Source organism: Gambusia affinis, linkage group LG14, assembly GCF_019740435.1.
Source record: "Gambusia affinis linkage group LG14, SWU_Gaff_1.0, whole genome shotgun sequence".
Lineage (NCBI taxonomy): Eukaryota > Metazoa > Chordata > Actinopteri > Cyprinodontiformes > Poeciliidae > Gambusia > Gambusia affinis.
The window spans coordinates 21312720-21330577 of record NC_057881.1 but is presented as its reverse complement, the minus strand read 5'-3'; the positions used below and the strand labels follow the sequence as shown (position 1 = coordinate 21330577).

At 38.8% G+C, this 17858-nt stretch overlaps 1 protein-coding gene across 1 annotated transcript; it reads right to left on the bottom strand.

The window, feature by feature from the left end:
- Positions 1 to 2789: 2789 nt before the first annotated feature.
- Positions 2790 to 16422, bottom strand: ldlrap1a (low density lipoprotein receptor adaptor protein 1a). Its single transcript, XM_044138792.1, has 9 exons — positions 16225 to 16422; positions 10137 to 10279; positions 9093 to 9205; positions 8896 to 9010; positions 8048 to 8120; positions 7850 to 7945; positions 7000 to 7127; positions 6774 to 6808; positions 2790 to 3627 (listed from the first exon to the last, which is right to left on the bottom strand). Exons 1-9 carry the CDS (start codon positions 16307 to 16309, stop codon positions 3483 to 3485), a joined length of 933 nt encoding a protein of 310 aa, XP_043994727.1. The 5' UTR covers positions 16310 to 16422; the 3' UTR covers positions 2790 to 3482.
- Positions 16423 to 17858: the final 1436 nt, after the last annotated feature.

Here is a 17858-nt window from a genome sequence, read left to right as displayed (position 1 = left end):
GCTTCAGAGTTAGCAACGGTGCAAAACGAAAAATTTGCTCTGCTATGAACGCATTAGTGGAAGTGTGCCCACCACTGCAACTCACAAGCTCTTGTACATTTCACAAAATGTAAAACACATAAAATATTTAGTTGATTGTATTAATTTGCCAGTATTTGAGCTTCCTGCCTCGTCACATTAGGGTTTTTTTATTTATTTATTTTTTTAGCCCTCACCAGGTATGGTATCTGTACCTTTCTCAGTGGAGAAAGAGATATTTCCTGGCTGTTTCTGCCTGTGCAGACTTTCATCAAACTTACAGAGAGTCGGAGCTCCCTTTGAGGAAAGACTGTTAAATAATGCAGGTGGTTAAGTAAGCTTGTCGGGACGAATTGTAAAAAAGCCCCTGGTTCAGTGAGCCAAAGCCTGTTATGGGACCGCGTGACTTTCAACCCTCCAGAGAGCTGCTGGCACACACAGGGCGAATACAGAACGTGGCAGGGAACGTGTGGGTGCATGTGTGCTGCGTGGAACCCAGTGAAGCCAGGTGCTGGTGTCTGGTGTATGCTTTCCGTTGGTTTGTAGATCCAGCTACCACAACACACCACATCCTCAGCACGTCACAGAATGATCTCTGAGAGCCAATAAAGTTGTGCTTGTAGTGCTGCACAGATCATTCTGACAGGAGGCGGTCCGACTAGGAAGAGGATGGCCTCAACACACATAAGTTAGTCTGGAGGTGACAAGTGCAATTGACTGAAGATGTGACAAAAACTGAATGAACACTTTTCTTTTCTCCAGAGTTCCATTCATTATGTCGCCCAGGACTGCCCTCTGCTGGGTGTACAAGAGGTCTTTACATTGTTAAAATAAAACAAAAAACATCAATAAAGTAGAAATGATCCCCAATGTGCAGTGACTGTTTCCATGTGGGTAATCAGTTTCTAAGCACTGCCGTCTCCCATCTTAATCTTTTCAGCATGAAAGTACATTTAGCTCTCTCCACTTCCCTTCCAAGGTGAGTCAATGGCAGAAGTTGAAGGCTTACGTTCTTCTGCAGTGCCTGTTCATTTCAGAGGATGAGGGAAAAGCCTTTCCCCCTGATCAACCCTCTAAGGACAAATTCTCTTGGCAGAGAATTCCTCCTTGGCACCTACCTCCATTGTCTTCTTTCCAGAGACGAGAGGGCCAGATGTCGAGGGAGCCAGGTTCAGTTCTACACTTACCCAATGGCATGGACTAAGCGAAGATGTTGTGGAAGGCCATCCTTATTATCATCCTCTTCTTCCTCAGAGTTAATGGCATCAGACTCAGAGACCTCACTGGAAACTTCAAGAAAGTGATCATATGCCAACTCCACCGCCTCAAAATCCTCATCCTCCTCGACGTCATCGCCATCCTTATCCAGATTTGCGTAGTTTTAGTCAATAAGACCAATGCTCTGTAAGTTGTGGTTATTCATTAATAAACTGAGTTCTGACATTTTAAAGTTTGATGATAATAGTTTGAAACAATATTTTCTGCTCTTTCGCTTCATATCATTCATAGTAAACACATGCAGCCATTTTGTATAACAGTTTGAGAACATCTGTCTCCAAAACTGAAGGAGGTAGATAAGCTGAAGCACAAAGGGTTACAATCATCCTCTGTCTCTCCTGTTTTTGAGTCAAACGGTTGAGAGGTCGTTGGAAATTATTTCATCAGGTCAAGTCAAAAGACTCTTATCCAAGTGTCAGGAATCACATCCACTCACTTCCCTGTGAGGTTTTGACCAACAATTTCAATGTAAATGCCACATAGCTTTAGGCCACCTGCAACAAATTGATTCAGATCAAAGCTAAACCTTTTCAGTGAGAGCCTAATATTTAAATGACTGATGTTGTCTGATCCTTTAACCCCTTTTTTTGACATATTGTGTCATGAATCAGTATCAGTACTGTTCCAGTTCAAAATCAAGGTGGTGGATGCTTACAACAGACGCTGAGTGATACACACAGAATGTCTTCCAGACTATAAGTGTTTGGCGCCGTCTAGTGGTCCAGCAAAAAACTTCCTAAAATCAGAAGTGCTGAAAACAGTTTTACTGTATCAATCTGGGCTGCGAGTGATTATGTGCACACACCTTTACCTTTCAGCATGTTGGGTGATTCATGCAGTCTGCAGCTGTGGAGCGTCAGTTTATTAAGCGACCAGCTTCAGTTCTTTCACATTCATGACAGACACATTACCAGCTGCTAATGCTGAAAACGTTTAGCATTGGAGTCAAATGTTGAAAGGCGTCCTAAAGAGTAAATCGTGTGAAGTTTCTAATTGAGCTAATTGAGCTCAGTGGCTTAATATGTTGGATATATTACCAAATTTTAACTGTGATTAAAATGTGGTGAATTAAAAACTTGTGGCTTAATTGCTTTGTGCTCACAATTTGTTTAATTGTGATTAGATGCAGATCATTTTTACAAATGTATTCCTGTACAAAGCTGGTTGATTAAGTTAGTTTTAAGTTTCATTCCTGCCCTGATACAATATGTTGTCATTATCATCATAAAAGGGCAGCGCAGCTGCGAAAGAGTTCAGCTGATATTATTTACATTTGATTACCTTAATGCCGTTAAAGACCGCCAGGTGACTATATTTTCAACTTGGAATTGTTTCTTAAAATGTAAATAAAACAAAATGTTTTTCTAATTCTAAGAATGACCCCCCTCTGTTCATTCTCACCTTTGTAGAGACCCCAATGTCACGTCTAATTAGAAACAAGTTTCTTGGGTAAATACAAATAACTTAAAAATTTATGTTAACAGTCAAAAGCCTTGTGCATTTAATTAATACATTTTATTTCTGTACAAAGCTGGTTGATTAAAAAAAATAACGTTCATTAAGACGGTCATTCAACATGAATTTTCATTGCATGAGAAATATAGGCATACTACAATATGCAAAGGACATAAATAAATAGAATAAAATTTCAGATTATACACAGAAGAATACGTGTTGGCAAAGGAAGGCCAAAACTACACAATAAATCCATGAAGGAAGTGAATAACAACTGAAAAACAGTGATTACCTTGCTGGCGTTAAGGTTTGATTTTCAGGTTAAACTTTCCTACTTTATGCATTTAATAAAAACTCCGTAAATACACAATGCAACCAAAGCACATACATGTTACTTCTGCGGCCAGGAATACTGATTAGTGGATAAATGCTGCGTCACACGATTATGCACAAAGACTCCACTACAGGTCGTAAACATGTTTACATGCTGCATGTTTACATGTAGTCGTTCTGCTGTAAACAACTACAGCAGAACAGACGTAGTGTTAATATTGCTTTGGTGCACAGATGCAGCAGACTGAGCACGAGGAAGGAAGAACTGCGCGTGGGAAAAGTGCATAAGCGAGGATTACGCTTGTTCCCTTGTGCTCTCGCTGTCGCCTCTTGGTAAATCTTGCATTACGATAAAGGAAGGAAAGTTTCTGCCACTCCTTCTCCTCTGTGCTGAGATATCAGAAACCAAAGGGATCGTCCTTGTGTGCGCTGAAACAGTGGTGAGTGTTTCTGTCGGTGCTGTCCCAGTCAGGTTCGGTGAGCCAGTCTTGGGGCATCAGCCCAATGTCCAAGACCTGGGGGTTAGTACGCGACGCTGCCAGTCTGAGTCAATGTAGGAAGAAACAGAAGAGAGACGAAAATGAGTGAAAACGTCTTTAAACTTGATAAGTGTCTAAAGTTGGGCTAAAATACTACATAGAGCTACACCAGTCAATTGGCCAGATTTTAGAGTTGGACAAATGTCCGTAGAGTCAATCAACAGCATGTTAAATATAGATAAGTGCTGGATAAGTATTTTCTGTTCTATTCAAAACTGCTGTCAATATCAAAGAACATCCAGCATATTTTTATGTTTTGGGTTTTAGTTTTGAGGGGGAAAAAATAATTGAAGCCAGCTGGTTCCACTGGGGCATCACTAGGACTAAAGTGTTTTCACTCTGAGTCACATAAAGATGCCAGAAAAACTCTTTCTGAAATCATATTTCATTTAGATGAACAAACCTAGTCAAAGGTTCTAATTTATTCTTATTTTAAAAAATAAAATAATTATTTTTTAATTGCAACACCCTCCCATACTTTATAAGCCATAAACTCTAAAAGGTTTATGGTTTAAAAGTCACTGGGTCCATTCTTGTCATAAGCTGTCCCATTACTCGATTGAATCAAGTAATTACATCAAGTAACAAGACATTACTTGATGTAATGGACATGTGAAACTTGCCCATTACAAGTTTCACATGTAATGGACAAGTTCCATGTAATGTAACTTACATTACATGTAACTTGTTAATTAAGAGTCTTGAACAACTCTTGAACAACCAGAGTTGTTCAAGAGTTCAAGAGTCTTGTGCTACATTTTCTATTTGATGAAGTGCAAGTTCAGACCTCTTGAATGGGTTTCTATGGAGAAGTTATGAGCAACTAAAAGAAAACTCTCTTAGCATCGTGACTTTGAATTAGCTAACTGGAACTAGAAGGATGGATGGAAGGGTTTTATTTACAGTCATTAGCAGTGAGCACACTTTCAGTGGGCTGCTAATGTGCCAATAGCGGCACTAACTTTTTGTTTAGTGCTTTTCCATTATTGCTAACTTTCAACACATTTTGAACACCTAGCGTTGCCTGAATATATTTTTCCTTATAAATTATAAAGTGCTAATACACCTTATTGTTTTGTAAACTTTCAGTCGAAAAAATTTTGATATAATTTGGCTGTATAGAGGGAAATATACGGTAAGTCATCACTGACACATGGTGGGTGTCAACAAGGTTAAAATTAGCACTTTAGCATTAGCTTCTACAAATTACTATGCTGATGTAGCGCTTTATTGTTAGCTTATGATTAGCGCTTTAGGGTCAGGACAACTAACTTTTAGTTATCGCTGCCCACCACTAGCAGTAATGATTGTTGTCAGTTACAGTTTGCCTTACTTGTTTTTCTATGAATCCATCTCAGTTATTCGCCACTAGAGGGCACTCACAAACAAACATTCAGCTTAAGGAAAACAACTAAGAACAACAAGAAGATGCTAAGACTGTTATCTACAAGTTAGATACTAACTGCACACACTCTACCACCATAAGCAAGACTTTATAGTGAAGATAATGTCAGAATATCTAGATTAGCTTAATAAAAAAAACTTCTATTTAAAAATTAACATGTTTTATATTTTGAAACAAATAATCTCTAGAAATCCAACTTGTTTTCTACATCCTTCTTTTTTCCAGATGAATATATTCCTGAAGAAACAAACATTTTACTTTTCCAGAGTCCCCAAAATTATAGGAACTCTGGTTGATCACATGCTTCTTTTGATTATTAAAGGTTTTGTTGGCTCTAGTGGCCTTTACTTGAAAGTAGTTCGACAGGGTAATGAGAGAGAGGGGGAAGACGTGGCAAAAGTTTCCAGGCTGGGATTCAAACCTGCGACCACCGCCACGAGGACTAAGGCCTCAATACGTTGGTCGTGCTTTGCCTCTGCGCCACCACAGCCCCACACATGACTTCGATGCTTGTTAGGCATTCAGTAACTGGACTTGAAATAAATCTGGTTAAGCTAACCTGATTTACCTGGATTTATGCTGGTTTAATTTGGTTCCATGAAGTTATCTCAAATAATGTGTAACAGCTATTTTCAAGACAAGGTCTAAAGCTTTCAAAGACAAAATTGGTTAAAATGATGTAAATTGGTTATTTCTGTTGCATGAGGCCATTTGATGAATAAGCCGGGGTGGTGAGTCATATTTTTTCAGGAACATTTGGTGATTTGTCATGAATGGGAGGTGGAAACGCTCAAATTGATGAGAACATGAGGCCTCCTTTGAGTTTCCACTTTATTTATTCTGATTTGGGAGACCTGGATTGGCTGCAGACATCCATTTACTGTGTAGAATAACAATGTTACAAAAGATTATACAAGAGACATTCAGGTTGTCTGAACCCTGGTATAAAATTATTTCTCACTGCTCCACTTTTAGAACAGCCACTCAAAGACAGGAAGTGTTTAACAATAAAGTTCCTGCTTCTCGTGTCGGTTCACACAATGACTGTACGATATGCAGTTACATGTTAAAACCACAAACTGCAGGGGGATTTTGTGTGATACTACTAGGTGAGTTATTTAGGTGTATCACAGTGAAAGCACACCACACTTGTAAGATTTTTATTTGAAAAATGAATAATTTTTTTCATTCCACATTTATGAGGTAATTTGTGTTGATATATCAAAACAAAATCCTCATAAATTACGTCAAATATTTTGGACGTAATGTGACGTGATAAACACATAAAATCATCTGTCTTGTTTGAAGTATGTGGCAATTTACCCATCAGAGATGCAATAAAAGATTACAGAAGCTACTTCAAACTACGGGCACACATTGTTGACCTATAAACAGTTTTATTGGCTTTGGTGGTGATTAAATGAAACAGATTCCGGTTAGGTTAGTGATTAAGACTACTCATGGTTTACTGCGATGCTTAACTTTACCTGGAAATGAACCATAGCTATCCAGAGCACAGCTGGAGACACAAACACACAGCAGATTGAGCAAAATTACCAGTTTTGTTCCCAATTTGTAGAGAAATCACAGATTTGGAGGCTGCAGCACCTACAAATCACCAGTGGGTGGCACCGTGATGCCAAGCAGGATGAACAAAAACCCTGATTTGACGGGCTGAATTTGCAACAGGAATCAACATGGTTTAATTATGGGTGAATAAAAAATGCTCATAGCTTATATACCACCTGGAAAAGGCTTCATCCAAACTGTCTTCCATTTCCTGGAAGAAAGAATAAAAAGGATATCATTGATCGGCAACGAAAGATTACGTCCAGTTTGTTATAGTTTCTATCACAGGATTATGAGCAACAACTTCCCTGAGAAATCTCACATTTTCTTAAGCTTAAAAATAGCAAATATTTGATAACCTGTTCAGTCTGTGAAACAGAAACAAGTCGGAGAAGGTCGTACCAAGGCAGGACTGTTGTTGGTCTCCGAGGGCCTGTGGTTATCCAGCTGATCGCCGCCTGTATTCCCACTACTCTCCGCCAACACCTTCACACCATCCTCCAAGTCCAAAAGGATTTCTGTGGCTGCATCTGAATGAAGGAAACATAAGAGACTGTTGTCATGAATTCAAACGTTCTAACATCTGTTGTTTAATATACCTCACTACTGTTTTGTATTTTGTCTGTGTGGTGTAAAATTTACAACTAATCTATCAGGACAGACTAGGATACTTTTTTAATACAAAATGGCTGGAGTAGCTGTTTTGTTTGTGCAGCCTTAGACTACGCTAACTCGGCATTTGTTGATGCTCAAATCGACATGACTGTTCAGACTGCAGATAATTTGAAAACTATGTAATTGCGTAGCAACTGATTTAATAAGCCTGAATAGACTGCCACAAAAAAGTTGGATCGCATTTGGGCAACCAAAAAAGACAAAACGGATTTGGGTTGCATTTGCCCGTTGTGTGAACGTTGCCTAAGAGTGTGCCCATGTGGTCAAATCACTTTTAGCTGAATTATTTAGAAATTAAATCCACTCCATACATGTTGATTTTAAAGATTCTTCATCACTGCAGACAGAGCTTATGAATAGCGTAGCACTTGATTAAAAAATGCCATTATTAGAACAAAATAACAAAACAAATATTTGTTTCCATAAAAACCGGAACATTGGATTCTTCTAAGTACCTTAATCAATGTGCCTATACTGTGATAGTGTAAAATTTATTTCCAGATGCTCTAACATTTAAAATAAGAGAGTGACAGAAGATTTGACTTCACTGAGAATATGTCCCAGTACTCTTTCTCACCTGTTCCTTTCAGACTCCCCAGACTGTTGGACCTTTCTGAGTGGGAACTGCTGCTGCCCTCTCCCGCAGAACCAGACTTAACTCTAGCACCTTTCTCTACAAAAAACAAAACGCCTCACATAAAAACCGTCCAGACCTACAGCCGTCATCAACATCATGGAGCATTTAGGGGAAAAGAGAGAAGAAAGTTGGCCCCACCTTCCTTCGCCACCTGCCAGAGCTCAAAGGCTACTGTGAAGGCCTGGGCGACTGTCAGGGCTACTGCCTGCGCCTGGAAAAAACACGAGAGAGGAGCAGAGCTAATGACGCCCTGTGACAGGAAATACTAACAGAATATGACAGCACATATTTTATTCAGTGAAATTAACAGATTGGAGAACCTTGATTGACTTAACTGAAGAGGGGGAAAGAACCAGAAGTACAAATTGAACCAAAAATGAGGGAAAACAAGTGTTAGCTTGAATTCATGCTGAGGTTTGTGTATCAACACCAAAGCTCATGGTGTATATTGATCAACATAAAGTTCATCTATATAATTATGATGTCTTAGTTTTATATTTTCAAGAAATTTACAAAACACTCGATGAGAAAATTCAATGCAATTTGGAATAAGACTGTGACATAACAAAATGTGGAAAAAGTGAAGTGGTGTTGATGCTTTCCAGACACACTGCATCCGATACATGGTCAGTTTTCTTTCCAAATAACAAGTCAAAGGAAAAGTTTCATCTGAGAACAGAGTCATAGCTAAGCCCAGAATGCTTGTTTCCACTGGTATTTTGACAATTATTGATGAGCTCCAGGTGTGTGATATTGGAAGGTCTGTTTGCCATTACCCTAATCTTTAGCCTAAGTTATTTTTGCTAAAAGTGATTTTGTTTTTGTTTTTCTTTGTTTTGTTTTGTTTTTTTGGCCTACAACATCTTTTGGCAAAGAAGAGGTGGCATTTTTTGTTTGTTTTGTTGTCGTTTTGTTTTTGCAAAGTTCACTTTAGAATTTATTACAGGAATCTTAAAGTAAAATGAAAACAGAAAAACAGAACCTACCACTTTTCTCTTGGGGCAGAGGTAAGCGTGGCACTCCAGCGTCCCGTTAAGGGTGTTCTGAGCGATGTAAGCAAACACTTTGTCATGCAGCTTGTCCACCGTACAGTAGGATATCCTGCAGGCCAAGGGGAATGGATGGTTTAGGTCTAACAGACTTTGTCATGAACCTGCGCTCCATCGCTGCTTCGTTATCACACCTGTATATAGAGACGCTTTCCAGGAGTTTATTGGTAGACCTGTCCAGCACCACGATCCCTTGAGGGGAAACCTTCAGGCCAACCTTCTGGGGCTTCTTCCCACTGGCTTTTGTCTTGTGCAGCACAAACAGAAATTTTAGATTTTAATGGCATTTAGAATTGTACGTACAGTAGTGGGATCCAATCTTCACTGGGTAAACTGGGATTTATTTAGGGATTTATTTACTTTATCACACTGCAACCACTTCAATGTATTTTATTGAGACTCTCATTTCTTCTGTTACATAAAGTCTCAATAATTGGGTTATTATTACTACTGCAAATGAAATTACTTGAACTAATAGCAGAACTGCAGAAACGTTGGCGCACTGAAATCTTATTTCTGCTGCAAATCAACAAGCAAATGGTGTTTCTGCAACATCGCATGACCATCTTGCATCTATTTGTAGTCAACTTTGATTGTCCAGAGGAAAATGAAGATAAGAAAGGCTTAGCCATCTTCAGTATTTTGGAAACAAACATTAAGCATCTATCCACCTGAGGCCAACCGATTCACTGATACATGCTGGACCTTCTCTCATCTATATCCACAATGACTTTAAGGAATTTATTGTTCCAAATTGTTGTTTTTTTGGGGAGTTTTTTTTAAAGAAAATATATATTGTAATCTAATATCAGGTTAAGTGGACTCACTAAACTGCCCTTAGGTCTGACTGTGTGTATGCATTGTATTTGATGTGACCAGGCCAGAAACATGTTGATCAGATAAAGGGATGCAGAATGGAAATGCACACCGCACTTTTCAGACTTTTAGACGCAAGAAGAAAATTGAAAATGATTTTCCTTTGACTTGACAATTACCCACTGCTTTGGACTTCTAACATAACACTTCAGTAAAGTACAATTATCAATCATAGATATCGTGTTGCAGAGTATGAATATCATAACACCAAAGATTTCTTCGAGACAAACACATAAGCGACAATGAGTAAGAAGAGATTTGAAATCCCCTAAAAAGAAAAGCTGGAGGTCTTTTACACCGACCGTAGCAACGATCCTCTTCACTGCAGCCGCCGACAGTTCCTCTCCCTTGGGTTGATCCACAAGTGTCATGCCTAGGTGGCGGAGGTTAAAGGTCATCCCCTCTAAAATGGTCTCCCGGGTGTCTGTCCAGTTCTCTGGAAGCTCTACAATGAAAAAGGGTTGCTGTGTTGAATTATTGTTATTTTTTTAATCTTAAATTGTCGAACCAAAGGGCAACGATCTCATTTTGTGTTACTGTATAAAAATACTGTTTTTCTTTAAGGAGCTGCATGTTGGAGGAAATGCAAACATCAAGTCGAAAACAGAGTACGTGGGTCAAAGGTTCTGTGGATACAAAGTAAATATTTCATCTTCAAAAGAAAAACAAACCCCCCCGACAACTTACATCTACAGAGGTAACCTGGACTTTGACATGCTGTGATAAGAGGAAATTGTCTTTTTTTTTTTTTCCCTGAGAGCATGACGTTTTGCTTTTTTTTTACAATTTATTTGGCACTATTGGCTTTTATTTGAGAGCAATACGACACAAATGGGGCAAAGTAACCGAGGACAGGAGTCGAACTTGGTACATCTTGGTACAACCAAAGCGGCACACAACGCTCCAACATGACCGGTGGGGGTAAAAAAAAAAAAAAAAGAAAAAAAAGAAATGGTGTGTTAGGTAGTTATGAAATTAAAACTGGATGATGAGCTGAAAGGACAGCGTGTGCCTTCATGTGGGTTCTTATCAGGTTGCGCGCGGTGCCTGGCGGCCCCGACCCCGTGTGTCTGTTTACAGAGATTTCCTCGCAGTCGGCGAAGTGGGGGAAAGGGTGGGAGGTGTTAGTGAAGATGAGATCCTTACCTCAAAATTCATCCTCCCAGAGGCTTTTTTTTTTTAAATCTCCTGCGGGATGCAGGGCATACCACACATTCGTGCAGTCACATGTTTTAACTCAAGATTTATAGCAAGAGTCAGCAACCAGATATGTTCCACTAAACCCCAGCTTAAAGTGACAAGCCGGCTGATCAATGCCCCGAGTCACAGCGTCAACATGCTTTTAGACGGAGCTTAATACATTTTTTTTAACCTTATTTCTTATTTTTCTGTCTTCTGAGGGAGAAGTAATGCCTCGCTAGTAATTACAGATGTTATTTTCTCTCCCTCACAGGAGCCACTGTTTGGTTTACAGTTTTACAGTTTTTCGGAAAACCTCTACAGCACACCAACAGCGCAGGTACCAGGCACCGCTCAGCCTGAGAATGTGGACGACTCTGGGTTCAAAGGTCAGCTGCGAGAACCACGCGTGAGGGAAGACAGCTGTGTTCAAGTGCTGAACCCTTACCGTTAATAAAAGACAAGTAATCTCCACTGTATGAAACGTCAATATCGCCTCATGTACTGTGTTGAAATGGTAATGTTTATTCTTTTGAAATATGTTGCTCAAGCCAAAATCCATGATGTTCCACTAGATTTAACAGCTTTTCTGATCTCAAATTTAGTCTTTCTTAATATTTCACCTTCCAGTATGTCTTGTGACGTTTCAGAGAATCTGTTACATCACGTTTCCACAACCTGAACTCTTTTTTTAAATTATTTTTATTTAATATGACAACCAAAGAGAACTTTTTGATTGGCTCTGCTACCTCGTGAAAGAAGATAGTGTGTTAAATTGTGATCGTTCTATTTTTTAGGGAAAGAACCTAAATATTTGATACTAGAACCTTAAACATGTATAAACAATTTTAGATAGACTAATTTAAAGACAAACTTCTTCTTTAGTTTGATGGTCGAAGAGCATCTGAGTGAGACAGATTACTTTTTGGGATAGCAGGTAAATGATCCAACTCTCTTAAAACATCTTTAGCCTTTCAAACTACTCTTGATCAGGTTTCTTGGTATCTCGGAAATCGGATGATTTTTTTTTTTTTATTTGCCTCTTTGCCCTAATGTTTCAATCATTCAGGCATAAAGAGGCTCCAAAACTCAGGGGACAAACCAGTGTTGCGTCTTCATACCAATGAAAAAAATATTTTAAACACCAACAAGCTATTTCCAAATCAGTTAATGGATGAGTAATCCATTTCTGCTGATTTTGTCTGTTCCTTTAAGACATGAATGGTTCACCTATCTTTTCAGGCCAGACACTTTTTCTTTTTTAGTTCTCATGATTGGGTACAGAAAATGTTAGAAAAGCAGGCAAAGGTCCACAGAATAACACTAAAAGACCTCCAGAACCGTAGAGGACAGATGAAGAATACCTGGAATATGCTCCAGGTACTCCAGAGTAAAAAAAATACTCAGCAGTGGTTTAAAACCTTTCCACAGTGTGTACCCTTTATAATAAAAAGCGAAAGCCTGAAACAAGAAGAGCCGATAATATTTTACCGCATGAGGAAACACTCCAATGTAAGCTCAATGGCAGATGAGGGACACCAACATTAGAATCCTGACTTGTTGCTGAAACAAAAGTGAGGTACACAGTAATTTTTTCAAAGTTATCACTTTACATCTAAATGTAAGAGGAATTCCATCCAAGCTGTTTGTGTCCAACGCTTTGATCAGATGTTCACAAGTGGAATTTGGAGTGAACAGAAAGGTATTCGGAACAACATCCAGTGTTCAGCTGGACGGAGGGTCTCTGTTCAACACTATGACAACAATGTTGCTGATCCAATAAGTTCCGATCGACGGGGCACACTCTTTCCGGCTCCTGTGTGTGTCTATGCTAAACACTGCATCACCGAGGAGACCACCAATGGGGGTACTACAACTTCGGACCTCTCCTGGTCTTTGTCTTTGGGAAGGCATTGAAGGGGTTTGGTGGAAAGCCAGTCGCCTGCTGCCATCTCACTTCTCTCTTAACTGTAGCCACTTTCACAAAACACTCTAAATCTGATATTTGACATCTTCTGGACAACTACGTGAGATTTCTGACAAAAACCTAAACGAGTTGGCAAGAGTAATAGCGGTTGAATGTAACCCAGCCCTCTTGCGTCTCAGGGTGATCACGTGTTTCTAATCAGACTGATTGTCTTAATAAAAGTTTTGCTTCCTTTCCAGCCCTTTAAAACCAAAGGGTTCCAGTGTTTATTTTTTGTGGTGGCAGCGATTACAGAGTGTTAATTCTTTGCATTTTCACCAAGGTTTTTATGAAGACCCTGTATTTGCACCATCATCTCCAAAAGTTCCACAGTTATCCTTAGAACAGAACCAACCGTCTTTGTCAGGTTGTTGAGCCTTTTTAGGTGGCTTGACTCAAAGAAGTACCAGCATGCCCTGTCCTTTGTTGTAGATGTCTTCACTGTTGCATCTATTGTCCAGTACCTTGGCGTTCCAGATGAACGCCAAGGTATTTATATTCCTCAATCACACTCACGTCTTCTCCTATGATGGAAATAAGGTTTAAGCTAATCCCGTTTCTCCTGAAATCTGCAATCATCTCCTTTATCTTGTGCAAATTCAAGATGACAGTTTCCACATCATGCTACAAAGCGGTCCACCAGCTCTCTGTACTCAGCTTCTTAACCATCTTAGATACACCCAATAACTGCAAAGTCATTTGACAAATTTCTACAGACAGAAGTCTGAAGTGTTGAGAGTGAAAAGTAATGGTGCGAGTACAGTCCCCTGTGGTGCTCCTGTGTTGCCCACCACCTGGTTAGACACACAGTCCTTCAGTCTTACAGACTGTGGTCTGTTGTCAGCTGAGCATTGATCCAGGAGATTGTTGAGGCCTCTAATTCTGTCTTCACTGGTTTTTGACTAAATAAATCAAATCAAATATTTGCTTTATATCACTACTACACACTCGTTTCACATTAAAATGTTAACCCTTTACAGTTCGTAGTGGTTACGAGCTAGGTGGATTAGAGAGATATTATTCTTCAACTGTAATGACCCATGTAGATCATGTGAATGGATGATCTGAAAGGGACTTTGGAAAGATCTGACAAATGCATTGAAAACAACAAGAAAAAGACAATGCTACCAGGTCTCTGTTACACTCAGAGTGCAGAAACCCAGCTATGACGTTTGTGAATCCGATTACTGGAAGAAAGCCTCCAAGTTATTTGGAGAACTTATCTAACATCCTCTACAACGTATGTGGCACGTGTGACTTTGCATTCCGTCTGCTTTCTATAGACATTCAAGTCAACATTCCAGATCATTGCTGAATGGAGTGAGGACCACAGCCAAATGTGAGTCAGGATAACTTGTTCAGTTTGGCAGGTGTCTCCACAAAGCAGAAGGTGCAGGACAAGCTGCCGCTGAAATCTTTCTCTGGAAAACTGGAAGGCCAATCCAGACCAGTCACAGTAAGACCTGGAAGTTTGGCTGGATGATATGGATCAGCGGCAGTGAGGAATGCCTGCCTCGCAGTCAGGGGAACACCTGTTAGTCTACACTACAATACTCCATTTTTCCTACAAGTAGGTCAGCGCCTGCATTTCCATGAACCTGCTAATTCCGAGGGTAATCAGTGCCTGAAGGGGTAAGAAGTTCATTTACAGCTAAACAGGCAAACAAACGAGCTCATTCAAAGAAATCTGACTCCTTTTCAAATGGTCAGAGTTAAATTATAACCTAATGGAGCGCTCCATTTAACAGCTGATGTGTTGCTGGGCAAGGTTGAAGTACATATTTGTGTTTACTTTGAACAAAAAAAAAAAGACATTTAAGACACTGTCACTTGACCTAATACTACATTGTTATACCATCTGCTCTAATTATTATCGTTCATAGAGATTTGCTTTCCTGGTTTTTAAACCAGCTCAGCCTGAAATTGAGCCATTGTTTTTACAAAGCAATCAACAACAACAAAATTTGACTTTGACAAAAAAAACTTTTAATTTCAAACTGACAACTGTCATGAGAATTAAATCAAAATAAAACATAAAATAAGTGATTACATAAATATCCACCCCTTTTAAGTCAGGCTTAGCCTATTAGCATTAGTAGATGCACCTTCGTGGATAGGTTGCAAACTAATAATGACAATATGATACTTATCATTTTGTAGAAATCAGTTTTCACCCTAACATTTGTTGTTTTTGTCAAAAAAGCCACATTTTGTTTGTCATAATTGATTTGGAATAAAACGCGTAAAACATACAAGGGGGTGATGAATACAGTTTTTCGGCACTGTAAATGTAGCTGCGACCCTGACCTCTGACCTCCTGCTGGTACTGAGGCAAAGAATAAGGTCGTTCTAAGGAATAAGAATATCAACAATTCCCCAAATGCCACCCGCAGCTGTGAGGAAATAAAAGAGTCATTGTATCCTGGCCACATCACAAAAGCCTTGAGAAACTTTTGGTGTGAAAATCCTAAAATCCCATCACTGAAAAAAAGAAAAGAAAAAAAGATTCTAAACTAATGTGTTTTGCATGCCAAATATGAACTAAAAGGTTTTTTTAATTCCCATTTTATGACAGGTGAACACAAAACTGTGAAATGAAGGGAAAGTGATGGAAGGTTTCTCCGTCTGTGCTCAAAAAAAAGTATTTCCAAAACACGATGCAGTCACTGCCATTTGTCGCCGTGGTGATGTGAAATGTTATTTTGCATGTTGGAGGAAAAAAAGAAGTTCTATTTTGCTCTTAAAACGAGGCAAAACGTCTTTGCTGGGTTCCTCATGGAGCCTTTATAAAACATCCGGTTTATACTAGGATTAAATCACACACAGGTGGTCTCTATTAGCTAGTCAGGCAATTTATGGCTACCACAGAAAAAACGGGAGATTTATTCGATTATTTATTTGATTCAAACCGTGTATCCTTTCCCTTCCACTTCTGATTGGTTTATCACAAAAACAAAAAAACTAAAACAAAAAATACTTTCGCAGCGAAGTTGCTTAAAATAGAAATGCCATATTTATCTTGAACCTCACAATAGTCTACTTAAATGACGTTACTTAAAAAAAATAGGTGTTACTTTTTCATTGACAGACGTTAAGTTACAAGAATAAATACTAAACTGACTGTTTTTGACCTCAGAGAGTAAATAAAGTGCGCCAGTAAGTAAACGTTGAAGTTGCCATGGTAAATACTGAACTATTTTAGCATTCCGTCTCCGTTTCTACTACTTTACGACAGTCTGTCTTACTTCGGTGTCTGCCGGAGGTCCACGACTGCTTCGCCTTGCTCGGGCTCCGGATAATGGCTCTCCCAGCCGACCTGAGTGCATCCATGTCGGTGCTCTGAAGAGCAGAGAGTCGGTGAAGTTTTTGCCGCGAGGATTCCAGGGGAAATGCTGTTGCCCTGACTGGAGATGAGGGGCGTGGGGAGAGGGACAAACTGACTAGTGGTGCTTTCGATTGCAATCGGAGACAACGCTTATCTTCCTCTCGGGACGCTTCAAAAAATTAAAAATTCTGATTTAAAATGATATAGTTTCAAATGACTGTCGTCGTTTTTCATATTTCATGGTTCGAGTAGCTGCAGAGAAGCATAAAATGACATATTAATGTATTTTAAAACTCGAAAGATAAGATGGGTGCGTAGAACACGCCGATACACAGGTTAATACGCTGTCCCAACTAAAGGCAGCGAAATACTTATTTCCGAACAACACCCGAAGGCCGCGTTGCGGTTTGATAACTGAAGTTTATCCGATTTTGTTTTCTTTTTTCCCCAAACATACGCGAAAACTAGGAATGTGGTTTTGGGATGGGAATAATAAATTAAAAGATATTTAAAGCTTAGTTACTAAGAAACTCAAAACTAAAATTTCTGCCGCTATTCTAAGGGTTATATATATATATATATATATATATATATATATATATATATATATATATATATATATATATATATATATATATATATATATATATATAAAGTACTGACCTATTTTAGTTATGGAAAGAAGTTAAAAACATTTAACGAGTTCACTTTTTTTCTTAGCAAATGCATCACTTTTATACAAGTCAATATTTACATTGCTGCTTCCTCTTCATTACTTCTGCAATTTAGCTCGAGAAATCAGAGATCCTGAGTGAGGTTAAGATCTGGACAGTTTGTATTTCAAAGGCGAAAATTTTCTATTACATACTGGGCCATGTTGTCGTTTCATCTAACGTTTGAATAGTGCTCAGACTGGCAAACAAGATTATCACCAGTTTGTCTCCAGATTCCTGAATAAGTTTGGATTATGAAACACCAAATTTTTCCCATATCCCAAAACATTTAAGACAATTAATCTTTTTTTGTTTTGTTTTGTTTTTGCAGGCTACATGCTTGTCTTTGCCAGTAACTATTGAGAACTCAAGAAGCACACATGTTTTAATGGAGGCATAAAAATGCTGCTGCTCATTAAATAAACCATTACTTATCATATACTACTTAACTAAATTCCTAAAAGTTTAAAGACATGTCATTTCAAACAATACATCAAATGAGCAACTAATTAAATTAATCTTAAAGTTGGATGTTTGTTGCAATCCATTATGACTATTTTTCCCCCTCTCTTCTTATAAAAGCGGTCTAGAGCCGATTAGATGTTGATATAAGAAAAATATGATACTAAAAAACTATAATGATCATATTTAAGTCACATTTTCTAATTCTTTCCTAACTGTCGGGTTAGTTGACCCGACAGTTAGCTGTCGAGTAAAACTCAGTGTCAACACTCGATGTAACCCTCAGTGTCACCATCTAGTGGTCAGAATTAGAAGTTCAACACAAAAGCGCAAACAAGACTCCGCATCTTGCAACGCCACCAGCAAGACTTTCTTTAAT

Bases quoted from the DNA above. Each gene is read 5' to 3' on its own strand.
- ldlrap1a (XM_044138792.1), bottom strand. From the start codon at position 16,309: ATGGATGCACTCAGGTCGGCTGGGAGAGCCATTATCCGGAGCCCGAGC. The intron at 10,280-16,224 runs GTAAGACAGACT...TTTTCATTGTAG, and splicing joins GACCTCCGGCAGACACCGAA to AGCTTCCAGAGAACTGGACA. The intron at 3,628-6,773 runs GTGGTATATAAG...ACATTGACTCAG, and splicing joins TTGGATGAAGCCTTTTCCAG to ACTGGCAGCGTCGCGTACTA.